Below are 23,743 nucleotides of genomic sequence, written 5' to 3' on the forward strand. Positions count from 1 at the left end.
GGCGGGGCTGCGGGAGAGCGCGCCGCGCGGCTGGGGGAGGGGACGGGGCCGAGCGCGGGGCTGCGCGCTCCGCCGCGGGGAACCCCGGGACGCCGCCGGCCGAGCCATGACGGACGCCAGCAACAGGAAAGAGGGCTTCAAAAAATGCCGGAGCGCCACTTTCAGCATCGATGGCTACAGCTTCACCATCGGTGAGAACTTTCTGTCCTCCGTCCGACCCCTGGCTCGGGCAGACACCCTGGCCGGTGGCGGGGAGGGTCCTTTCTAACCGGGGGTGGAAGGCGGTCAGGGGTCGGGGCTGGGCCGCGGGGCGCCCGCGAGGGGAGCCCGGGGGAGGAGGGGGGGAGCGGTGACAGTGGCCCGACGCGGGGCTGTCCCCGCGGCGCCCCTCCCGCCGCTCTGACCGGGCAGCCCGCTGAAAGCGGCTTTCAGGGTTACACCTTTCTGAACTGCTGTTTCCTCGCTGACATTTTAGTAACGCAAACTGGAGAGGAGGGATAGAGACGGGGATGGAGGCAGAGATGGAGAGGTGGAGCTGGAAATGCTGGGAGAGGGAAGTCAGAAAGAGACATGGGAGAACTGAGAGAGATACACAGAGACATTCATTGGAAACACCTAGACATCAGGTCAGAAACACAGAGACAGAGATGCCAAGACAGAGACTAACAGAGAGAATAACAGAGTGGTGGAGATAGTGACAGAAACGAGATGCCGAAGTTGAGAGAGAAAGACACAGAGATAGAGTCAGAGGCAGATTGAGCGAGAGCGAGAGTCAATCCAAGAAACCTAGAGACCGACCGGCACGGAATGCAGACAGGGAGAAATGTATCATGTTACTGAAATGTTTGAAAAAAATCTGTCCCCCGTCCCCCGGACCTCCTGTTTCCTTTCCTCCTCAAACCTTTTACCAAGTGGGGTACCAGAGGGATTATTAGAGGTAGCAGGACCACAGGGCTAACCCTTTGGAAGCTGAATTTGAAGAGATCAATTCTTGATGCTCTCACTACTAGTTCTGTGCTGTGCACTGTTTTGAAACAATTGGTCAGAGATAGCCTCTTAATCTTCCCAGGAGGTGGGCAAAGCCAGGGAGGCTTCCTTTCTGGAACGTCAGAGTTTGGAAAACAACAGGGCAAAGCCAGGTGCCAAGGTGCTCTATTTCTGTGTATGCTCAGGTCACTGTGGCTTTAAATCTGAACTTAACCCCCAAACCTTTGAATATGAGGGATGTGTTAATTTGCTTTTTGTTGGGCTGCACCGGCTTGCCCCAGGAGCAGGAAGTTGCCTGGGGCAAGAAACCAGTGGAGAGGAATACATCTTTAGACCACTTTTGTTCCTTCTAATGAAGTAGCCCAAGATTTCTGGGGCATGGACTGAACACGTTGCTTCCAGAATTAAGTCTCAACTCCTTAGCCTGCTTCCCAAGGCTCTCCTTTACTGTCCAACTGTCACTTCAAATCTGTATCTCCTACATGCTTATTGTTTGCCCTTGCCCATGCCCCAGCCCTCTGAGCCTTTGCTCTGGCTATTTCCTCAGGCAGGAATGCTGTTTCCCTAACTCTGCATTGAGAAATCTTGTCTCTCCTGCCTCTCACTTGCCACCTCCTGTGCTCTCCTTCCCCATCAGAACGAAGTTCTCCCTCTGCACTCCCTTAGCCTCCTAGTCTTTGTGAGAGCTCACACCCTGCCCTGAATCACTTATTTTGGACCTATGAAACTATGTCTAATTGATGTATCTTTCACCCTCTGATGGTGATGGTGGCTCTTTGGGAGTTTTTGTAGAAATGAATTAAATGTTGCCGAGGTCAAAAGTGATTCATTAAAAGGCCATTGTCATGTTAATATTAGTTTTCTTGCATCTGGTAAGAATATGTCTAAAAGTGATTTTTAAAGTTTTACCTGGTAATTCTCTGTGAGATCTTCTAAAAAGTGTGGCTTCTAAAACCCAGGTTTATAGTGTCGTCCTGCCCCACCTAACTCCTGTCCTTTTGCTCCTGTCCTCACAGGAAGAAATGATTTGGCACTATGGTCTGCTAGTTAGGAGGGACCTCAAAAGTGAGCTGGTGAGAGAGCTGCTAGCTTATTTCAGATCTCTGGACATTTATTCAGTCATTCCTTTCCATCTGTCCTTCTTCCCTCCTTCCTTCAACAACTGCTTATTGAATTTTACTACATTAAAAGAGACAATTTAACACAATGCCTGCCATATGGTGCACATTCAATAAATGACAATTGTAATTATTCAAGGCCCTAAGCTAATATCACAGGGTAGTGTATGAAGATAAATCAGACTTAGAATCTGGTATTCAAGGAATTTGTATTCTTGAGGTGATGTCATATGTCCATATATGTGACATATATGTACTAAGTGGAAACTAGTTAGTACCTTAAGAGACATTTTAGGCATTTTAGGCCAATATAGACATTTTAGAAAATACAGATAATCAAAAAGGAAGAGAATCACTTGTAATTGTTGGCTGTTTAGTGTCTTTTAATTTTTGCCACAATAATGAAGAAAGACAATCTTTGAGAATATCCATAAAGACTTAAAATTTTTTAAATATAATTTTTAAAGTTTATTATTTTGAGAGAGACAGAGACAGCATGAGCGAGGGAGGGGCAGGGATGGGGAGAGAGAGAGAATCCCAAGCAGTCTCTACACTGTCAGTGCAGAGCCCATGTGAGGCTCAGGCTACAAAGTCATGAGATCATGATCTGAGCTGAAACCAAGAGTTGGATGCTTAACTGACTGAGCCACCCAGGAGCCCCTGAGGACATCCATAAATACTTGTGAAGATACATTTCTAGAAGTATAGCTGCTTGGTCCAATTCTATGTATATTTCTAAAGATTTTAAAACACACTGATTGTTCAACTCACCTCTGGAAATACCAGCTTATGTTCCCACCAGCAGTTGGTCAAGCTGCTCGTATTCTCCCATGAATCCAGACACTGTAATTTTAAAAAAAGTTATTGGTTTGAGAAGTGGACAGAAGTATCTCAATTCCACGTGTTATTTTACTTCTTTTGTAAAATTGTCTTTTTATGTCCTTGGCCTATATGTTTTTTCTCTGGGTGATTTTATTATTTATTTTAATTTGCAGTTACTCTTAAGGTACAGTATATAATACATGTTAATTATACATATAACTAATATATTAATTATATTATTATTAATCACATAATATTATTATACATAATAATATTAATATACATAAATTAATATATTAATTATAAATAATATATAATTGTAACACAGTATGTTAATTATGTAACTTACAATTACTTGATATTAATCACATAATTATATAATTAATATATATTGGTAATATATATTATATATGCACATGAACATATATGTCCTGTGTGTGTTTATATATACAGCTATATACATATCCAGGTGACCTTGAACAATGCAGGTTTGAACTGCATTGGTCCACTTACATGCAGATTTTTTCCAGTAAATACAGTACAATACTGTTAAATGCATTTTTCCTTTTTTTATGATTTTCCTAATAACATTTCTTTTCTCTAGCTTACTTTATTGTAAGAATCTAGTATATTGCACATATAACATACAAAATATGTGTTAATCAACATTTATATTATCAATATAGCTTCCAGTCAACAGCAGGCTATAAGTAGTTAAGTTTTTAGGGAATCTAAGTTATATGTGGATTTTCAGTTGTGTGAGGCATTGGTGTCCCTAACCCCCATATATTCAAGGGCACCTCTCTCTTGTTGTCTTTCTGTCTCTCTCCCTCTCTCTATATATGTAGTTTGCAAGTGCTGACTGTCATGTATATTAACAATATTTCTTCCAAGTAGGAGGACTCATATTCCTACAACATCAGTATGTGGCGGTTAAGACTTACTTTGAAACATAGAGACATCTTGCAGTCCTCACCCATTGTTACCAATGTTAGGGAGAAAAAATTTTCTCTATCTTTGAAGGCTCTTCTAATTGAACTAAATCAAACTGACATGAGACAGATGAGGAGAAGAAAATTAAACTTAATTATGTACATACTGGGAATCCACACAGACATGAGATTCCAAAGACAGACAGACAAAATGAGGTATATATGCCATCCTGAACTAAGGAGAAGGACATAGGGGTCCTTTCCTTCAAAGGGAAGGAAAGCAATTGACAGGAAGATGAAAAAAAGTAAATGTTTAGTAAACAAATGTTTGCTGGGCCATTCAGAATCAATGAGGCATAGAGAGCAATTTTAACAAACAGACTTCGTTAGGCTCCTCTCTGTCTACCACCCCTAGTTCTTATCAATACTGTAGTTATCTCTGTTGATGGCTCTCTTCCTGGAGCAGATCCTCTAACTTTTAGGCAGTTAGGGGGAAGGTCAAAGTTTCTAAGTCTTTGGGCCTTGATTGTTTTCAGCTCAAAATAATCTGCATGCCAAAGTAACACATTTTGGGGCAACATGCCCTTAGCCCCTACACCAGCTACTTACATGGTTTCTGCAGGGCAGAGTAGGTAGACAGTCCCTCTCTTACCATGTGAGAGAAGAATCCTCATGAGATCCTGGTCCCTCCTAGATTGCTCCTTTTCTCAAGTGACTGACATTGTCAATAGGAACTACCTCCTGTTGTAGTCTAGATTAACAAATGCAAAATTTCTAGGTCAAAGGACTTTACTAAAGGAATTCATGTTATGGTACTGGTGATTCAAGAGATTTTTTTTTTAATATTTATTTTTGAGAGAGAGAGAGAGAGAGAGAGAGAGAGAGAGAGAGAGAGAGAGAGAAAGCGAGAAAGCATGTGTCAGCAGGGGTGGGGCAGAGAGAGAGGGAGATTGAGAGAATCCCAAGCAGGCTCCATGCTCACTATGGAGCCCGACGCTCATACTCATGGCCTTGAGATCATGACCTGAGCTGAAATCAAGAGTCAGACGCTTAACTGACTGACCCACCCAGGCACCCGAAGACATTCTTAATAGGGGAAGCGGATGAGGTCATGGAGGTCTTGGGAGTTCTGCAGGAGGGGATATGTGACCCACCCTGCGTCAAGGTCAAGAATAAAGTTTGTTTGGAGGCTCCTGAAAAAACTCTCTGTTGAATGGACATTTCTGAACTAAGGAGAGACATCCACTTCTGGTTCAGATTGGCAGGGAGAAGGCTTCAGCAATGCTTTTCCACAGGGGTGATACACCCCAGAGGCTGTTTGGACATACATGGTGCACTTTTGGTAGTTGCATGGTAGAGGGCTGTGGACAGGCTCTAAGACAGTGAGCAAAGCCCAGAGGAATTAAATTTTCTGCAGAGTAAGTAAGGTACAGTCCTGCACAATGAGGAATTTTCCTAAACACCAGTAACATCCCTATGGAGAAAAACTGTGAGGGTTCCCTCTTCCATGGAAGCCTGAGGCTCCTAAAGGAGCCTATGCCCTGGCTTCAGGGACTTTGGGATATTGATGGTCAAGGCTGACTGAGAACAAGTGCCGCCACATGTCATGTGTAGCTGTGCGGTTTGGACCAGGCTCTGAACTAGGTGCTTTACTCAGCTCATTTGATCACCTTTCCAATTCTGAAAGTTATCTGTTAGGACCCCGACTTTAGGAGAAGAAACTCCTAAGACTCTGAAAGGGAATGATTTGCTGAAAGTCACAAGCCAGGAAATAGTAGAGTGGGGTTCAAACCACATCTGCTCTGACCTGTCAGCCCACGGTTTGCCTCACACCATGCTGCCTCCCACTGTGTACTTTATTTCTGCCTGAGCCTGAGAACCCATCCATCATCGTGATGAAGACAGGCCAGGGAGTTTGCCAGGTCTGTTGGGCCAGCACAGGCTGGGGCAGAACCACAAAGCGTTGGAGCATTGTCACAGGTGAGACTGGACTGCTCCTGGGAGGAGTATCAGGTTTGAAGAAACAAGGTCCGTTAGTCTGCTTCCCACCAGGGCTGCCTCATCAGTCTGATCACTCTCCATATCCCAAGGCAAATGATTTTGTGTCCTCTTTACATAATTTTCTCAGGTCATGAAGTCAGGTATGTGGTCAAGAGGTCTTGGAAATAAGACGATGAAGGTGAACATGTGCCGTATCAGAAAGCACTGACTGTCATCCAGCATTTGTGATTTGCGTGTTCCATCCCTAGGAAACCATTGAATTTTAGTATTGAATGATTAGTATTAACTGAAGGCCATATGTTGAAGTTCAAGTGTTATTGGACTCTGGTCAGGTACTTTGTGAACTAGCATTTGAATATGGAACACATGGATTTGGAGGGAGTTGCAGTATTCTTGTTTTCCAGAACTTTCCTTGTCTTCTGGGGCTTGGATACCTATTTGGGTTTGTATTAAGTGCATTCACAGATTTTTACTTTCTCCACAAGGCTGCCTGAAATATAAATACACAACCTTACCCCCAAAATGAAATATGTTTGCAAAAAAGAAAAACACCTTTTTTTTTTCAAACCACCTGAGTGGGCCTCACTTGATCTCTTTTGGTACTCCTCACTACTCATTCTACAGATGAGAAAATGGGGCTCCAGGAGGGCTCTCACTTCCCTTCTCCCCTCAGTGATGACCTCTAGGGTGTCAGAAGGAAATGGGTGAAGCCATGGACTGGGAGGATGTGAAATGGTGGGGTGCATGGCAAAGAAGCTGCTTCCTTCAAAAATGAAAGTGGTAGTGTGGAAAATTCTAGGCCTGTACAGAAGTGGTGTTGCTAACAGAGGGATGCGTTTCCTGTAGCAACTGCCACTATCTCCTTCACCCTATGTTTCTCTCTGCGGGGTTGTCCCAGAGGAGGAAACACAAGGGGCCCCTAGACAGTAGAGGCCCAGGGGGCTGGGAGTGAGGGTTCCCTGCCATACCCTTGGATTGCAGGAGCTGGGAACCCAAGCTAAGTAGAGGAGGTCTGCTGGTGGATGCTCCTGTCACAGAGCAGGGCTCAGTGGTAAACTAGGCCAGGATGACTTGGCTGCAGGCACCGGGGGTGGGGTCCACTCTCCAGCCCAGGTATAGAAGCCCCTGGTCTCCCTTGGTGCATATGGCTCAGAACTTTCTCAGTCCAGTCTGGTCTCAGTGCTCTCTTGGCTAAGTGTCCTGTCTGCCTTCTGTCAGCCTGCTTGTCTGTCTGGGTGGAGGCAAGACCCTTGGACATTGCCTACTTGGTTGGGAGTGATGTTAGGGAGCAAAGAACTGAATAAGGACCCAAGGCAAAATATTCTGCAGCCACCTCCCAGTACCCACGGACCTAATCCCCTCCTCCTCCTATCTCTGAGAAGACTGGAAAGAGTGAGGTGAAGCAGTGTGTGGAACGAGGGGGTCACGCCACCCAGGGCTTGCTATCTCTGCTCCGGTACCCATCTCCCCGACCCCATTCTGCATTTTGGGAAAATCACTTTCTGAGCCTCAGTTTCCTCATATGTGAAATGGGGAGTATGAGTCTTATTTATGCAGCTGTGGTGAGGATCAGGTGAAGTTATGCATGAAAAAATTGCTTTAACTCTAAAATGCCGTTAAAATGCTTCTTTTTATTAGGGAAGACTTCATACTGGTTAAAACTTGTGCCCCCTCTTCACAGCACTTGCACTTCAACAAAGGGAAGCTGTATCTTTAGCTTGAGGAATGAGGCTCTCCCAGTGGGGTTCTGATTGTCAGCCAGCTACTGGAGCACAGTTTTAGGGATATGTGTCAGCAGAGAGATTGCATTTGTGGTAAGAAACCCTGGGCTTTGGAGTCACGCAAGGGCTTATTGTGCTGGCCAGGCAAGTCAGCTAGCCTCTCTGAGCTTTGATTTCCTTCTCAGGACAAAGGGGGTAATACCACCTTCTTTGTGGGTAAGCCACAGCCTGAGGAGTGAAGTGCTACGCATAACACCTGACTGTCACACTGTGCCTCTTTTGCTCAGAGTGCCTTCCCTTCACCTGAAATCATGCCGTGACTAGAGCTGGCTCTGGCTGGGAGTGGGTGAGGGTTGGTGGCGTGATCCTGAGGGTTTGTGGGTATGCTCTGGAGCAGGCTCAGAGGTGGATCACTGTTGGCCTGTGCTGGTGTGGGGTGGTGGCCCCCAGAAAGCCCTGTACAACTATGCTGGCCCCTGACACCAGATAGGAACAAGAGCAAAGTGTGCACTGGGCACTCTTCTGCCATCCATGGACTGATGTCCCTCCCTGGGCCACACAGTGTACCTGGAATGTCTACCCAGCCTCCACTGACCTGGCAGAATCCACATGGGGCTATGGAGAAGTTGGAGTAGTTCCAGAATTACAGGAATGACCTTCTGAGCCAGGCTTACGAGTCCGTCCTGGGACATAGGGAGAAAAAGGGGATCAGCATGGTTAAATTGGACTCAGTAGAGTTCAGAATATAACAAGCTCTGGAGTGAGACACTTGGGGTTCATTTTCCAAACCCCATCTTCCTTTTGTTGTAATTTTGGAGAGGTGACATCACATGGCTAAGCTATAAGTGGACATAATAAGTAGTATCTACCTTGCTGAGTTGGGAAGTTAAATGAGATAAAATGCAAGTGGAGTTCCTAGGCATTGCCTCAGTCCATTCAGGGTGCTGTAACAGAATACCACAGACCAGGTGGCTTAAACAAGAGGGACTTATTTTTCACGGTCCTGAAGGCTGGGAAGGCACTAGCAGATTTGGTGTCTGGTGAGGGCCTGCTTCCTGCTTCATAGATGGCCATTTTCTCACTGTTTCCTCGTGTGACAGAAATATTGAGGGACCTCTCTAGGGTCTCTTTTAAAACGGTGCTAATCCTATTTATGAGGGCTCCATCCTCATGGCCTACTTACGTCCCAAAGGCCCCACCTCCTAATATCATCACACTGGGGATTAGGGCTCAACGTATGAATTTTGGGGAGACAAACATTTAGTCTATAGCACCACAATCATTGGAAGATAATAAACATTTGCTGACTATAGCACTGAACTAGGCACTGTGGAAAGGCAGGGGAACCATGGTGGGCAGGGGGAGAAATGCACAGTATGTTGGAAAACACATAGTGGACTCAGAATTGAGGGTTGGGGTTCATTTCTTACTAACTTGCTCTTTAATGCTCATCAAGTCACTTAACATAGACATCACAGTTTCTCCATTTGCAAATGAACTGGTTGGTTAAGGATATCTCTGTAGTTCCTGCCTCTTGGGAAGGAGGTGAGCTTTGAGTCCTAAAGGCCACCATAGCTTTCGCAGAGTGGGAAGGCACTGGGGAATGGCTAAATGAGATGCACTGGGATTTCTGGTGAAGGATGCCTTGCAGAGTTCAGAGCAAAGCAGAGGTAAATTGGATGTAGGACTAGTGAAGAGTTGAAACTATTCTTGGAGTAAGTAGCCTAGATTGTGTGTATATAATTGTATATGATAATTCTCACTCATAGTGAGTTTGATAATCACTGAGCTAGACTCAAGGAAGGAACCAAAGGCAAGTGGCTGTGTAGCTGACTGGACCTTCCAGCCATTTCTCCTTTATGAGATCAAATCCTAGTGGGACATGGGTGGAGATTTCCAGGTGTTTGTCAGCAGGGTTGGGTCCATTCTGGTGGTATAGGAAGTCTTTATGGTTTCAATTCATGTTCCTAGATTTGCTTGTTATGAACAATAAATGTGTAATAGATAATATTTATGGGGGCACCTTGCATGGGTTCTGCCTAATAAATGCTTGCTGAATTTGAGAGGCAGTCTATATAGAGGTTAAGAACATGGATTCTGGAACTTGACTACCTTGGTTTGAATTTTGACTTCACAGTTTATTAGCTGTGTGATCTTGGACAAGTTACTTATCCTTTCTGTATCTCAATGGGCTCATCTGTTAAATGGAGATCATCATATTACCTGTCTCTTGGGTTATTGGAGGATTAAAAGAGTTAATGTATATCAAGCACTCTGAACAGCATGTGGTACATAGTTAAGTTCTGTGTGAATGTTTGTTATAATAGTATTTTTGTGTTATTATTATATATATCCATATATATATATCCATAATATATCCATAATGGTGACATATTTCTAAAATAACATTGTTATCATGAAGATAATAGTAATAAGCAACTCTGAGTCCTGCTTGATCAAATACTTGTATATACTGTTCTTTGAAAAGCTGTAATTATGACCTTAGTCTTCCACTTTCTGTTGTTCAAAATTGGCATTTCCTGCAAAAGACATTCACTTTTGTGTCCTTGGGCATTGGTGTCCTGATGCTGTACAGTTATTTGCGATGAATCCATGGAGGGCCTACAAATGTTCCCATCTTTTCAACTAGTTTATCATCTTTAGGATTTAATGTGTCACTTATGATGGCTTTGCAAAGTGAGTCCCTAATGTCCAGGCCCCTTTTTAGGTGGTTAGCTCTCCCAGGCCAGGATGGTAGGTGGAAAGGAAAGCGATGCAGGAGATGTGGGCACTAGGCCCAGTGCCAGCCTGTCCTGTCCCTGTGACTGTGGAAAAGAATCTGTTTGAACCTCATGTTCCTTATTTGTACATGGGATAACAATTTCTTCTTTGTTGTGTTGGGAGAGTTCAATAGGATGAGGAATGTAAGAAACTAGCTCACTCTAGGTGCCCAATAATTGGTAGCTGTTGGTTGTGATGATGGAGAGGCCCTGCAATCAGGGAGTGGGCAAGTCTCCCAGGCCCACAGCTGCTTCCCTGGATGGGGCTCACCAGCCTGCCCCCTGGCTGCCTCCCACAGACCCCTACCAGCCACTTATGTTGAGTGCTGGCAGGGCTGCAAGGCTGTCTTTGTTTTAGTATAGGATTTTCAACCAGGCCGGTATCTGGAGGGCCTGCCTTACCCCAGCCGAGTTCTTCCAGCAGGGTCTGGGTAATTGGTGCCAGCTACTCTGGGGAGAGCTGGTTGGCACTTCCTGTGCTGTTTGGCAGGCAGGCTCTGGAGTGTGGTGGGAGCTTGGCCTGAGAACCAGGCCTTCCCCAAGGAGCCCTGGGAAAGGGGGGCTTGGAAGCAGAGTTACTGGAAGTTGGTTTATATTTATGGGAGCACAGTATCTGCTGGACAAAGGTCCAAACCACTCAAAATTCCATCTAGGAGTATCAATCCTTACTGGCTCCTGCGGAGGTTTGTTTCTCTGGGAGGAAGTCATATTAATTGATTTGCTTTATCTTTCTGCTTCTTCAGACAGCGTGCTTTCTCTCTTCTTGGTGATGGCATAGAGTATCTCAGGTGTGATTCCATGAGCTTCGAGAAGAAAACAAGAGAAGGATCAGCTATCCTAGACTTGTGTCACTAGTAACTACCAGCATTTGTCTAGCATTTAATAAAGGACCTTTAAGGTGGTCTCATCTGGCTTTTATAAGTGGGGTTGCAAATGGAGCAGTTCCTGATGAGTGAGGGTTTCAGTGCCGGTCTTCAGAGTCCAGGTCCAGCGCTTTTTTCCTGTTTTGTTATTTTTTGGGTTGGAATGCTATGTTGGACCTGCTGAATTATATATTTTATTCATCAGACATTTTGACTATTGGAGATGATCATCTCAAAGACTCATTGTAGTGTATAAGGTAGGAAGAATATCCCTTCTTTTGGACAAATCAGAAGTTGAATTGATGATCTCTGATGTTCATTCACTATTTATGAGGTGTCTGACTACTCTACCTTTCTGAACCTTGTAAAGTAAGAATAATAATATCTGTGTATAAATATGACATTTATAAAATGTTGGCCCAGTAATGATACCATCCCAAGTGTTTATAAATCTTAGTTACTTTGCCTTCCCTTTTCTTCTTCCTTGTTCATGCCAAACCTGAAGGTATTTTGGCTGACTTAAATGCTGACCCTGTAGTCATAAAGTATGGCTCATTGTGTCTAGGGACTCATCTTTCTTAAACAGTTGGCAGTTACTTTACATTTTCAAATTTTGATAAGTTAGTAAGCATTGAAGGGGAATCCAACATCTCTTAAAGAGGGAGCCAGCAGGACTTTGTGCTGAAGCAGGTCCCCAACATTTGCTGGGCCCCAGGGAAACCCAACCTTCCAAGATGCCTTTTCTTCCTTTCTCATCTGGGTCATTCATGAGGCCAACTATTTAAGACAGTGAAAAAAAGTTTAAAAGATGTAGAATTTAGGCCACTTTTGTAAGACTCTCAGCCTAGTCTTAGTGATGATTTCAAGGAGGCTGTTTTTTGGGGGGTAATTATACAGTTATTGTGCAAGTTATTGCCCCTGTGTTGATGATGATAAAAACAAGGTTTTACTATTTGTGAAATACTTTCCCAAGTATCAACTCATTTGATTTACCAGTAACCCTGCAGGAAAACTATGAGCAGCTCCATTTTGCAGATGGAGAAACTGGGGCTTCAAGAAGTCCGAATGACTTGTTTCAGAACAAGTGATTCAAATCCAGTTTCTTCATTTCAGAAAGCTCAGGCACCTGAAGCAGTAATTTGAGAACCACTTTTCCTGTGTCCCCATTCTCCATCTCATCTAAGTAGCCATCAACTCCTGTTGATTTTCTTCTCTAAACTTTTTCCTATTCATTTTCCCCACCCCCACCTCCCCTGCAGTAGTTCATACTCTCTTCTTCTCTCACTGAGTCATTGCAATATTTCCAAGTGGTCTCCCTACCTCCCAACTGGCCTCCCTCCACACTCTTCTCAATACAGCAAATAGAATACTCTTTTGGAACATACAACTGATCTCTCTGCCCTCTAGTTTAAAACTGTCCAGTAGCAGACTTCTGGGGAAGATGGCAGGACTTCTGGGGAGGATGACAGAGTAGGAAGATCCTAACCTCACTTGTCCCATGGATACAATTAGAAAACACCCACATCAATGTAAATAACCCAGAAAATGACCCAAAGACTGACAGAGAAGACTCTCCACAGCTAAATGTAGAGAAAAGCCACATCAAAGCATACCCAGTTAGGAGGTGAATGGACTCATGGAGAGCGTCCATAGGAGGGAGAGGTGCTGTAGATGCAGAGAGGAGGGAAACAGACCCTCACTTCAGGCACCCCAGACATGGGGAACTAGCATGGGGAAGATGAATCTCTTCATCACATTTAACTTTGAAAACCAGAAGGGCCAAATTTTGTGAATTCCTATAATCAGCTGGGCTTAAAACCTAGAACTTTAAAAATCAGTGGGCTTGGCTCTTGGAGAGCTGGGAGGGGGATGGACAACTGAGTCCCTGCCCTTAAAGAGACAGCACAACAGTCCTGTGGAGATACATCATAGAAGGCCCAGATTGAAAAGCACCTGAGGTTTATGGGAGGGCGATTTGTTTCCTAATCTCAGAGCATGTGTTGGAGGGACAGGGATCATTTGGAGACTCCTCCAGGAACAAAGCACCTGGTGGGCACCGTTTTGCTTTTTTGCCCTCCAGCATAGACACATAGACACCTAGACACCTGTGGGAACCAGCATGATGCCAAAACTCACTACCTAACTTGCTAATACTGCTTGCTGTGCCCCTGTGTGCTTCTGTGGATCTACCTCCTCCAACTCCCTACCTTCTGGGCCTTTCTGGCACGTGCACCTTGCCTCCATGCTCTCCTGAGGACTGATTCCCTTCAGCCCTGTGGCAGGAGTTTTCTGAAACAGCTCCAGGTCTCCTCCAACAATAGACCTGTGCAGACCTAACTAACACTGTGTGCCCTGCCCCTGTGTTCTTCTGCTGTCCTTCCCCCTCCAATATGCTCTTGACTAGAGCCCATCCAAAGTGGTGCCACAAGCCTAGCAGTGTGTAAGCAGTTCTGACAGGGCCTGGTACCACTCCAAAGTGACTCCTGCCCTGAGGAGGTAACCACACACACCAGCTCAATTTCAGCCTTATCAGTGGGCTGGAGGAAGACATCTGATCTGATTGCAGGCACCACCCCAAAATGAAGACTTCTCAAGAGATAACATGGAAAGCCTACATGGAAAACTACATGTCTTGTAGTTCAGTGCTACTGACAGATGCCTGGTCTGCCTCAAGTCAAGCCCAAGGCAGCCCCAGACTGGCCCATTAGCAACACAGGGACCAAACCCTGTCCACAATAGGCAGAAGGCCATTGCAATCAACTGGACTAAACGCAAATGCAACTCAGCCACAACAGTAGGGAGCACACAATACACATAAGAGACATCCCTGAAGCACCAGGTTCTGGTGAACAGGGGATATTACACTGCAAGGCACTACAAAACCTCTTTTTCACAAGGCCACAACTTTAAGAGCAGGAGAGGTAGCTAACTTTCCTAACAGAAACAGACACAGAGAGTTAAACAAAATGAAGAGACAGAGGAATGTGTCCCAAAGGAAAGAACAGGACACAATCACAGCAAGAGAGCTAAATGGAATGGAAGATAAGTAACATGCCTGATAGTGAATTTAAAGTAATGGTCATAAAGATACTCATTGGACTTGAGAAGAGTAGGGGGCTTCAGTGAGACCCTTGACAAAGAGATAGAAAACATAAAAAAGAACCCGAGATGAAGAACTCAATAACTGAAATTAAAAATACACTACATGGAATAAGCAGTAGAGTAGAGGAAGCAGAAGAATGGAACAGGGACCTGGAGGACAGAGTAATGGAAAAACAATCAAGCTGAACAGGAGAGAGAAAAAATAATAATAAAAAATTAAAATAGACTTAAGGAACTTAGTGACACCATCAAGTGTAATAAGATTCACATTATGGGTATCCTAGAAGGAGAAGAAAGAGAAAAGGGGGCAGAAAATATATTTGAATAAATAATAGCTGAAAACTTCATGAGTCTGGGGAAAAAAACCAGAAATCCAGATCCAGGAGGCACAGAGAGCCCCCAGCAAAATCAACCCAAGGAGGTTCACACCAAGACAAAAAGTAGTGACAGAAAACTTTAAAAGCAGAAAGAGAAAAGACAACAGTTACTTACAAGGGAAACCTCATAAGGCTATCAGGGGATTTTTCAGTAGAAACACTGCACACCAGAAGGGAGCAGCATGATATATTTAAAATGCTGAAAGAAAAAACCTGCAGCCAAGAATACTCTATCCAGCAAGGCTATCATTCAGAATAGAATGAGAGATAAAGACTTTCCTAGACAAACAAAAGTTAAAGGGACTCATGACCACTAAACCAACCCTATAAGAAATGTTAAAAAGGACTTTTTGAGTGTAAAGACCATAAATAGGAGTAAGAAAAGTAGAAAGCTCAAAAGCAGTAAAATCAAGTATATCTATAAATATCAGTCCAGGGATTCACAAAATACAAGGATATAAAGTATGACACCATATATCTAAAACTGGGCAGGGGGAGAAGAAGAGAAAGAATGGGTTCAGAGGGATGCCTGGGTGGCTCAGTTGGTTAAGGATCCAGCTCTTGGTTTCAGCTCAGGTCATGATCTCACTGCTTTGTGGGTTTGAATCCTGCTTTGGTCTCTGAGCTGGCAGTGTGGAGCCTGCTTGGGATTCTCTGTCTCTCCCTCTCTCTCTGCCTGTCCCCTACTCATGTTGTCTCTGTCTCTCTCAAAATAAGTAAATCAACTTTTTTTTTTAAATAAAAGAATGGGTTCAGGGGTGCTTGGGTAGGTCAGTTGGTTAAGTGTCTGACTCTTGATTTTGGCTCAGGCTATGATCTCACAGTTTGTGAGTTCAAGCCCCATATCAGGCTCTTTGCTGTCAGAACCTGCTTGGAATTCTCTGTCTCCCTCTCTCTGTGCACCTCCCCTGCTCTCTCTCTCTCAAAAATTAATAAATGAACGTTAAAATGAAGAATGTGTTCAAATTTAAGCAGGCCATCAACTTAATATAGACTGCTAAAATCATAAGATGTTATAAATAAACTGGTAATTGCAAATCCAAAACCAGTAATAGGCAAAAATAAAAAAAATAAAGGAAGCTAAGTGTATCACTGAAGAAAGCCAACAAACCATGAGAGATAGAGCAAGAGAAGGAAGTAACAGAGAACTACAAAATCCACCATAAAACAGGTAACAAAATGGCAATAAAAACATACCTATCAATAATTACTTTGAATGTAAATGGACTAAATGGTCCAATCAAAAGACATCGATTTATGGACTGTTTCCTTTGCTGTACAGAAGCTTTTCATCTTGATGAAGTCCCAATAGTTCATGTTTGCTTTTGTTTCCCTTGCCTTTGGCAATGTGTTTAGTAAGAAGTTGCTCCAGCTGAGATCAACTAACTAAAATTTAAATTAAAAAAAGTTCATTAAAAAAAAGAAACGGACATAGAGTGAGGGGATGGAGAAAAAAACCCAAAAAAACAAGACCCAATTATATGCTGCCTACTAGAGAGTCATTTCAGACCTAAAGGCACATGCGGATTGAAAGTGAAGGGGCAGTAAAGCATTTATTCATGCAAATGGAAGTGAAAAAAAAGCCAGAGTAGCAATATTTATATCAGGCAAAATAGAATTCAAGATAAAAACTGAAACAAGAGATTAAGAAGGGCCCTATAGGGGCGCCTGGGTGGCGCAGTCGGTTAAGCGTCCGACTTCAGCCAGGTCACGATCTCGCGGTCCGTGAGTTCGAGCCCCGCTTCGGGCTCTGGGCTGATGGCTCAGAGCCTGGAGCCTGTTTCCGATTCTGTGTCTCCCTCTCTCTCTGCCCCTCACCCGTTCATGCTCTGTCTCTCTCTGTCCCAAAAATAAATAAACGTTGGAAAAAAAAATTAAAAAAAAAAGAAGGGCCCTATATATTCATAAAAGGAACAATCTGACAAGGAGATGTAACAATTGTAGATATTTGTGCACTGAACTATGGGAGCACCCAAATACATAATGCAGCTATTAACGAACATCAAGGAAGTAACAGATAGCAATACAATAATAATAGGAGACTTTACAGCTCCATCTATCAATGGATAGGTGATCCAAACAGAAAACCAACAAGAAAACAGTGGCTTTGAATGACACATTGGACCAAATGGATCTAACAGATATATTCAGAACATTTGATCTGAAACTGCAGAATACACAGTCTTTTCAAGTCCACATGGAACATTCTCCAGATTAGATTACATGTTAGGCCACAAAACAAGTCTCAACAAATTTAAAAAGGTTGAATTCATACCATGCATCTTTTCTGATGACACTATGAAACTAGAAATCAATCACAAGAAAAAATATAGAAAGAACACAAATATGTGGACGTTAAATAACACGCTACTAAACAATGAATGTGTCGATCAAGAAATCAAAGAGGAAATAAAAAGTACATGGAGACAAATGAAAATGAAAATACAACAGTAAAAAAATCTTTGGGATGCAGCAAAAGCTGTTCTAAGAGGGAAATTTATAGTGATACAGGTCTACCTCAAGAAGCAAAAAACAAAACAAAACAAACAAAAAAACCCCTCAAATAAGCAATCTAACCTTACACTTAAAGGAGCTAGAAAAAGAAGAACCAGCAAAACTTCAAACCAGCAGAAGGAAGGAAATAATAAAGTTAGAGCAGAAATAAATGAACTAGAAACTAAGACAAAACTAATAGAATAGATCAATGAAACCAGGAACTGGTTCTTTGAAAAGATAAACAAAATTGATAAACCTTTAGCTTGACTCATACAGAGAGAGACAGAGAGAGAGATAACTCAAACAAAATCAGAAATGAATGACACCACAGAAATACAAAAGATTATAAGAGAATGTTATGAAAAATTATATGCCAACAAATTGGACAACCTAGAAGAAATAGATAAACTCCTAGAAACATAACCCTCCAAAGCTGAATCAGAAAGAAATAAAAAAAATTAAACAGACTGATTATCATCAATGAAATGGATCAGTAATCAAAAATTCCCAACAAACAAAAGCCCAGGACCAGATAGCTTCACAGGTGAATTCTACCAAACATTTAAAGAAGAGTTAGTACCTATTCTTTTCAAACTATTTCAAAAAATAGAAGAGGAAGGAGAGCTTCCAAATTTATTCTATGAAGCCATAATTGCCCTCATACCAAAATGAGATAAAGACACTACCAAAAAAAAAAAAAAAAAAAGAGAGAGAGAGAGAGAGAGAGACCCACAGGCCAATATGTCTGATGTACATAGGTGCAAAAAAAATTCCCAACAAAATATTTGTAAACTGAATCCAACAATACATTAAAAAAATCATTCACCATGATCACTTGAGATTTATTTCTGACATGCAAGGGTGGTTCAGTATTTGCAAATCCATCAAGGTGCTACATCACAGCAATAAGAGAAAGGTTAAAAACATAGGATCATTTCAATAGGTGTGGAAAAAGCATTTGGCTAAGTACAACATCCATTCATGATGAAAGCCCTCAACAAAGTAAGTTTACAGGGGTCGGTCATACCTCAACATTATAAAGGCCATATGTGAAAAACCCATAGTTAGCATCATACTGAATGGTGAAAAACTGAGAGCTTTTCCTATAAGATAAGGAACAAGATAAGGATGTCCACTCTCATGACCATTAGTTAACATAGTACTGGAGGTCCTAGCCACAACAATCAGATAAGAAAAAATATATAAAAGGCATCCACATTGGTAAGGAAGAAGTAAAACTTTCACTATTTGTGGGTGACATGACATTATATGTAAAAGACCCTAAAGACTCCACCCAAACCTCCCAGAACTGATAAATGAATTCAGTAAGGTCACAGGATACACAGTCCATATGCAGGAATCCATTGCATTTCTATACACTAATAGTGAAGAAGCAGAACAAGAAATTAAGAAAACAATCCCATTTACAATTGTACCTAAATTAATAAAATACCTAGGAATAAATTTAACCAAAGAGGTGAAAGACCCATACTCTGAAAACTATAAAACAGTGATGAAAGAAATTGAAGGTGACACAAACAAATGGAAAGATATTCCATGCTTATGGATGGAAAGAACAAATATTATTAAAATGTTCATACTACCCAAAGCAATCTGCAGATTTAATGTAATCCTATCAAAATACCAATAACATTTTTCACAAAAGTAGAACAAACAATCCTAAAATTTATATGGAACTACAAAAGACCCTGAATATCCAAAACACTCCTGAAAAAGAAGAACAAAACTGGAAACATCACAATCACAGATTTCAAGATATGCTACAAAGCTGTGGTAATCAAAACAGTATGGTACTGGCACAAAAATAGACACATAGATCAATAGAACAGAATAGAGAACCCAGAAATAAACCCATGGTTATATGATCAATTAATCTTCCACAAAGGAGACAAGAATATGCAATGGGAAAAAGACAAGTCTCTTCAATAAAAAACTGAACAGCTACATGCAAAAGAATGATATTGGACCCCTTTCTTACACCATACACAAAAATAGACTAAGAATGGATTAAGGACCTAAATGTGCAATTTGAAATCGTAAAAATCCTAGAAGAGAGCACAGGAAATAATTTCTGAGATAAGCTGTAACAAATTTTTCTAGATATGTCTCTTGAGGCTAGGGAAACAAAAGCAAAAATAAACTGTAGGGACTACATCAAAATAAAAAGCTTCTGCACAGCAAAGGAAATATCAAGAAAACTAAAAGACAACCTATTGAAAGGGAGAAGTTATTTGCATATGACATATACAACAAAGGGTTAATATTCATGCTATATAAAGAACCTATACAAGTCAACACCATCCCCCACCCCCCAAATAATCCAATTAAAAACAGGTAGAAGACATGAACAGATATTTCTCCACAGAAGACAAATAGCTGGCCAACAAATACATGAAAAGATGCTCAACATCACTAATCATCAGGGTAATACAAATCAAAACCACAATGAGATATTACCTCACATCTGTCAGAATGGCTAAAATCAAACACATAGGAAACAACAAATGTTGGCGAGGATGTGGAGAGAAAGAAATCCTTGTGCACTGTTGGTGGGAATGCAAACTTGTGCAGTGTAGAGGTTCTTCAAAAAATTAAAAATAGAATTACCATATGATTCAGTAATTCTTCCACTACTGGGTGCTTACCCAAAGAATACAAAAACACTAATTCAAAAAGATATATACACCTCTATGTTTATTTCAGCATTATTTATAATAGTCAAATTATGGAAGCAGGCCAAGTGTCCATTGATTGATGAATGGATAAAGAGGATGTGGGATATATATATATATCTCACATATATAATGTAATATTACTTAGTCATAAAAAAGAATGGACTCTTGCCATTTTAACAACATGGATGGATCTAGAGAGTATAATGCTAAGTGAAATAAGTCAGTCAGAGAAAGACAAATACCATGTGATTTCACTCATATGTGAAATTTAAGAAACAAAACAAATGAACAAGGAAAAAAAGAAACAAACAAAAACAGACCCTTAACTATAGAGAACAAACTGATGGTTACCAGAGGGGAGGTGGGTGGGGGGGATGGGTGAAACAGGTAAAGGCGATTAAGAGTACATGTGATTAAGGATTATTCATCCATAATCCTTATGGATTATGGATCATTCATCCATAATCACATGTGGTTATCGTGATGTGATGAGCACTGAGTAATGTATAGAATTGTTGAATCACTGTATTGTACACATGAAACTAATGACACTGTGTGTTAAATATACTGGAATTTAAATAAAAACAAACAAATAAATAAAATGAGTATAGGAGTTAAAAAACAAACAAACAAACAAAGTGTCCAGTAGCTTCTCATTGCTTGCAGGATCAAGCCCACATTCCCAAGAGGACTCATAGACCTTCCACGATCTAATCTTTGCTTTTGTTTAGGCTCATATTTTGCAGTGTCCCAACCTGGCCATGGATTGTAATCATTCACTTAGGCTTTCTTTATGGAGTGCCCACCACACAACAGCTATTGTGTTAGGCACTAGGGGTATAATGTGAGTAAAACCAACAGCTGGTAGGGCCCATAGATGTTGGTGGTATAACTGGGCTCCATCTTCTGACGAAATGGCCAGGGTGCTGTGACTGCCCATCAGTGGGATAGAACCTAGTCTGGGATATTGGTGTGGGCTTCCCTGATGAAGGTCAGGCGGTGGTGGGAGAGCATCCAAGTGGAGCGGATGGCCAGTGCAGAGGCCCTGTGGTTGGGGGGTTGGTAGAGGAGGAACATGGCTGAGAAGAGGCTGGAGAGGTGGGCAGAGGTTCTTGGATTTTGGTCTTTTTCCTCAAGAGCAGTAGGGGGCAACTGGTGGCTTTAAGCAGAAATGACATGATCAGATTTGTGTTCTCAAAAGCACACTGCCTCTACTGTGGTGAATCTGTTTGTTGAGTGTTGACTGGTCCTGCTATTTTGTTGTTCCTAGTTAATACCGTGTGTGGGCATTCTTCCTCCTCTGTATCTGGGCCTTCCTGTCTCCTTATGAGTATTCATTGTCTCTTCAGAACAAAGCAGGTAAACTTTTAGGCTGCCAGAGAGGCAGGTGGTCCATGGGGGCTGGAGGCTGTCTTTATTTTCCTAATTACTTAATTTAGCTTTTAACAAAATGAAGATAGGATTATTAATTTTATTTCCCTGTAAAAATAGTTAAGATTCATTTTAGGAACTCAGGAAAGAAAGCCTTATTTTTTTTTTTTAAAGTTTATTTTTGAGAGAGAGAGAGAGAGAGAGAGAGAGAGAGAGAGAGAGAGAGAGAGCAAGAGAGCGCAGGAGAGGAGCAGAGAGAGAGAGGGAGACAGAATCCGAAGCAGGCTCAGCTCAGAGCCTGACTGGGGCTTAAACTGTGAGATCATGACCTGAGCCAAAATCAGATGCTTAACTGATTTAGCCGCCCAGGCACCCCAGAAAGAAAATCTTATTATCCAGAGATGACCTTTGATAATATTTAGGTGAATCTGCTTCCATATTTCTCTCTTTTTTAAAAAAGTTTATTTATTTATTTTGAGAGAGAAAGAGTGCAAGTGGGGGAGGGTAGAGAGAGATAGAGATAGAGAGAATCCAAACAAGCTCCACACTGTCAGCATGGACTTTGATGAGGGGCTCAAATCTGTGAACTGCAAGAGATCATGACCTGAGCTGAAGTCAGACACTTAACCCATAGAGCCACCCAGGTGCCTCTCCATATTTTTCTTTACCCTATGTTCACTTAATACTCTATTGTAGTTCTATATTTAAATGGGATCATACATGTTGTTCTATTACTTGTTTTTTTAAGACCTAATTGTATGTAAGGACATTTAAAATTACTCAACTTACTCTCTCTTAGTACCTATGCCCTGTTTTGTGTTTATCTCAGTTTCCCTAATCCCCCACTTTGTGGTACCCCACAAGCCAGGTGAGACTTACCTGAGCATTTCACAGCATGACCTGTTTGGGTAGTAATGTTTCACTATTTACACACACACACACACACACACACACACACACACACACACACACATTCCATGTATATTTATTCTCTCTGTATATAATTGAGCATTTGCTATTTGATAGGCATGATTCTAAGGGCTTTGAAAGTATCAGCTCATTTCATTCCCCATTTTCTGATGAGGAAAGGAAGCCAAGGCATTTGCCTGGGGAAGTGGAGAGACCAGGACTTGAGTCCAGGGTATTTGAAGCTACAGTGGTTGTGTGTGAGCCTGACTATGTGTGGGGGATGTCAGAGGAAGGGGCTCTTCCTACTCTTGTGGGACATACCTTTGGTAAAAATTCAAAGCAATTTTGGGACATCCAACTTTCTTCTTATCCCAATGAGAGGATTTATGACCTTGTATGAGGAAGGTAAACTGGGTATTAAGCTTAGGACCAGAATGTTTCTTAATAGTTTATTTCAACAGAAAGCTCATTGGGTCACTCATTCCTTCATTGATTCTTTTACAAACATTTGCTAGGTGTCCATTGACTGCAACACATAAGGAGACATTAGACAGTTTTCTCATTCTTGAAAAGTACGTGGCCTTATAGACTGGTATTAAAAAATAACATTTCTGGACCAAGTATTATTTGAGGGATTTAGAAAGAATGGAGGTAACACAGGGGTAGGAAGGTCTTGTTGCTTGCAGGAGTCAGCAAAGACTTCGACTCAGTTTTTCCCTATCTTGTCTTATCTTTTTTTTAATGTTTATTTTTGAGAGAGAGAGAGAGAGAAAGAGCATGTGTGCATGCACATGAGCTGGGGAGGGGCAGAGAGAGAGAGTGAGAGAGAGAATCCCAACCAGGCCCCACTAATGTGGGGCTTGAACCCACAAACAGTGAGATCAGGACCTGAGCCAAAATCAAGTTAGATGTTAAACTGACTGAGCCACCCAGTCACCCGTCTTGTCTTATCTTTTCTTCCTGTCCTTCATTCAGTTTTATTGAGGTGTAATTTACATACCATAAAATTTACCCAATTTAAAAGTACAATTCACGAGTTTTAGTAAATTTACAGAGTTGTGCAGTCATTCCCATGTATAACTACTCCATTGTTTTATTTTGAATAGTGTTCATTATATTGATATATACATTTGTGTATCTATTCTTCAGTTGATGGACACAGGTTATTTCTGTTTTTCGGCCATTATAAATAATGTTGCTATAAACATTCATATACAGATCTTTGTGTGGACATATGTTTTCATTCTCTTGGGTAGATTCCTAGAAGTGGAATTGCTGGGTTGTATGGTAAATTAATGTTTAACTTTTAAAGACTGTTTTCCAAAGTGGCTGTACCATTTTACAATCCTACCAGCAATGTTCGAGTCCTTAAACTGAGTTTTAAAGGAGTAGGAATTAGCCAGATCAGTGTTTTTCAAATACTGCAGGGGAAGGGCTGGCTGCATAAGAACCAAATGGGGAGCTTGTTAAAGATTTCTGGTACCCAGGATTTGGAGATTCTGATTCTATAGTTATGTAGAGGGGCCCAGGCATGTGCATTTTAGAAAGCTTTCTAAGTAACTCTGATG

At 41.8% G+C, this 23,743-nt stretch overlaps 1 protein-coding gene across 5 annotated transcripts in view; it reads left to right on the forward strand.

Annotated features, from left to right (window-relative positions):
* The first annotated feature begins 65 nt into the window (after positions 1 to 65).
* PDE1C (phosphodiesterase 1C) overlaps positions 66 to 23,743 on the forward strand; it is a 511,032-nt gene continuing 487,354 nt past the window's right edge. For 2 of the 5 annotated variants that reach the window (XM_040472308.1, XM_040472309.1), the window contains exon 1: positions 66 to 191. In XM_040472308.1, the coding sequence (XP_040328242.1) occupies positions 107 to 191 (85 nt within the window). In that variant the 5' untranslated portion in view covers positions 66 to 106. The remainder of the gene's footprint in view (positions 192 to 23,743) is intronic. The other 3 variants (XM_040472310.1, XM_040472312.1, XM_040472314.1) reach the window with 2 other exon arrangements.

This window comes from Herpailurus yagouaroundi, unplaced genomic scaffold (assembly GCF_014898765.1).
Source record: "Herpailurus yagouaroundi ecotype Mexico unplaced genomic scaffold, PumYag 100, whole genome shotgun sequence".
Taxonomy (NCBI): Eukaryota; Metazoa; Chordata; class Mammalia; order Carnivora; family Felidae; genus Herpailurus; species Herpailurus yagouaroundi.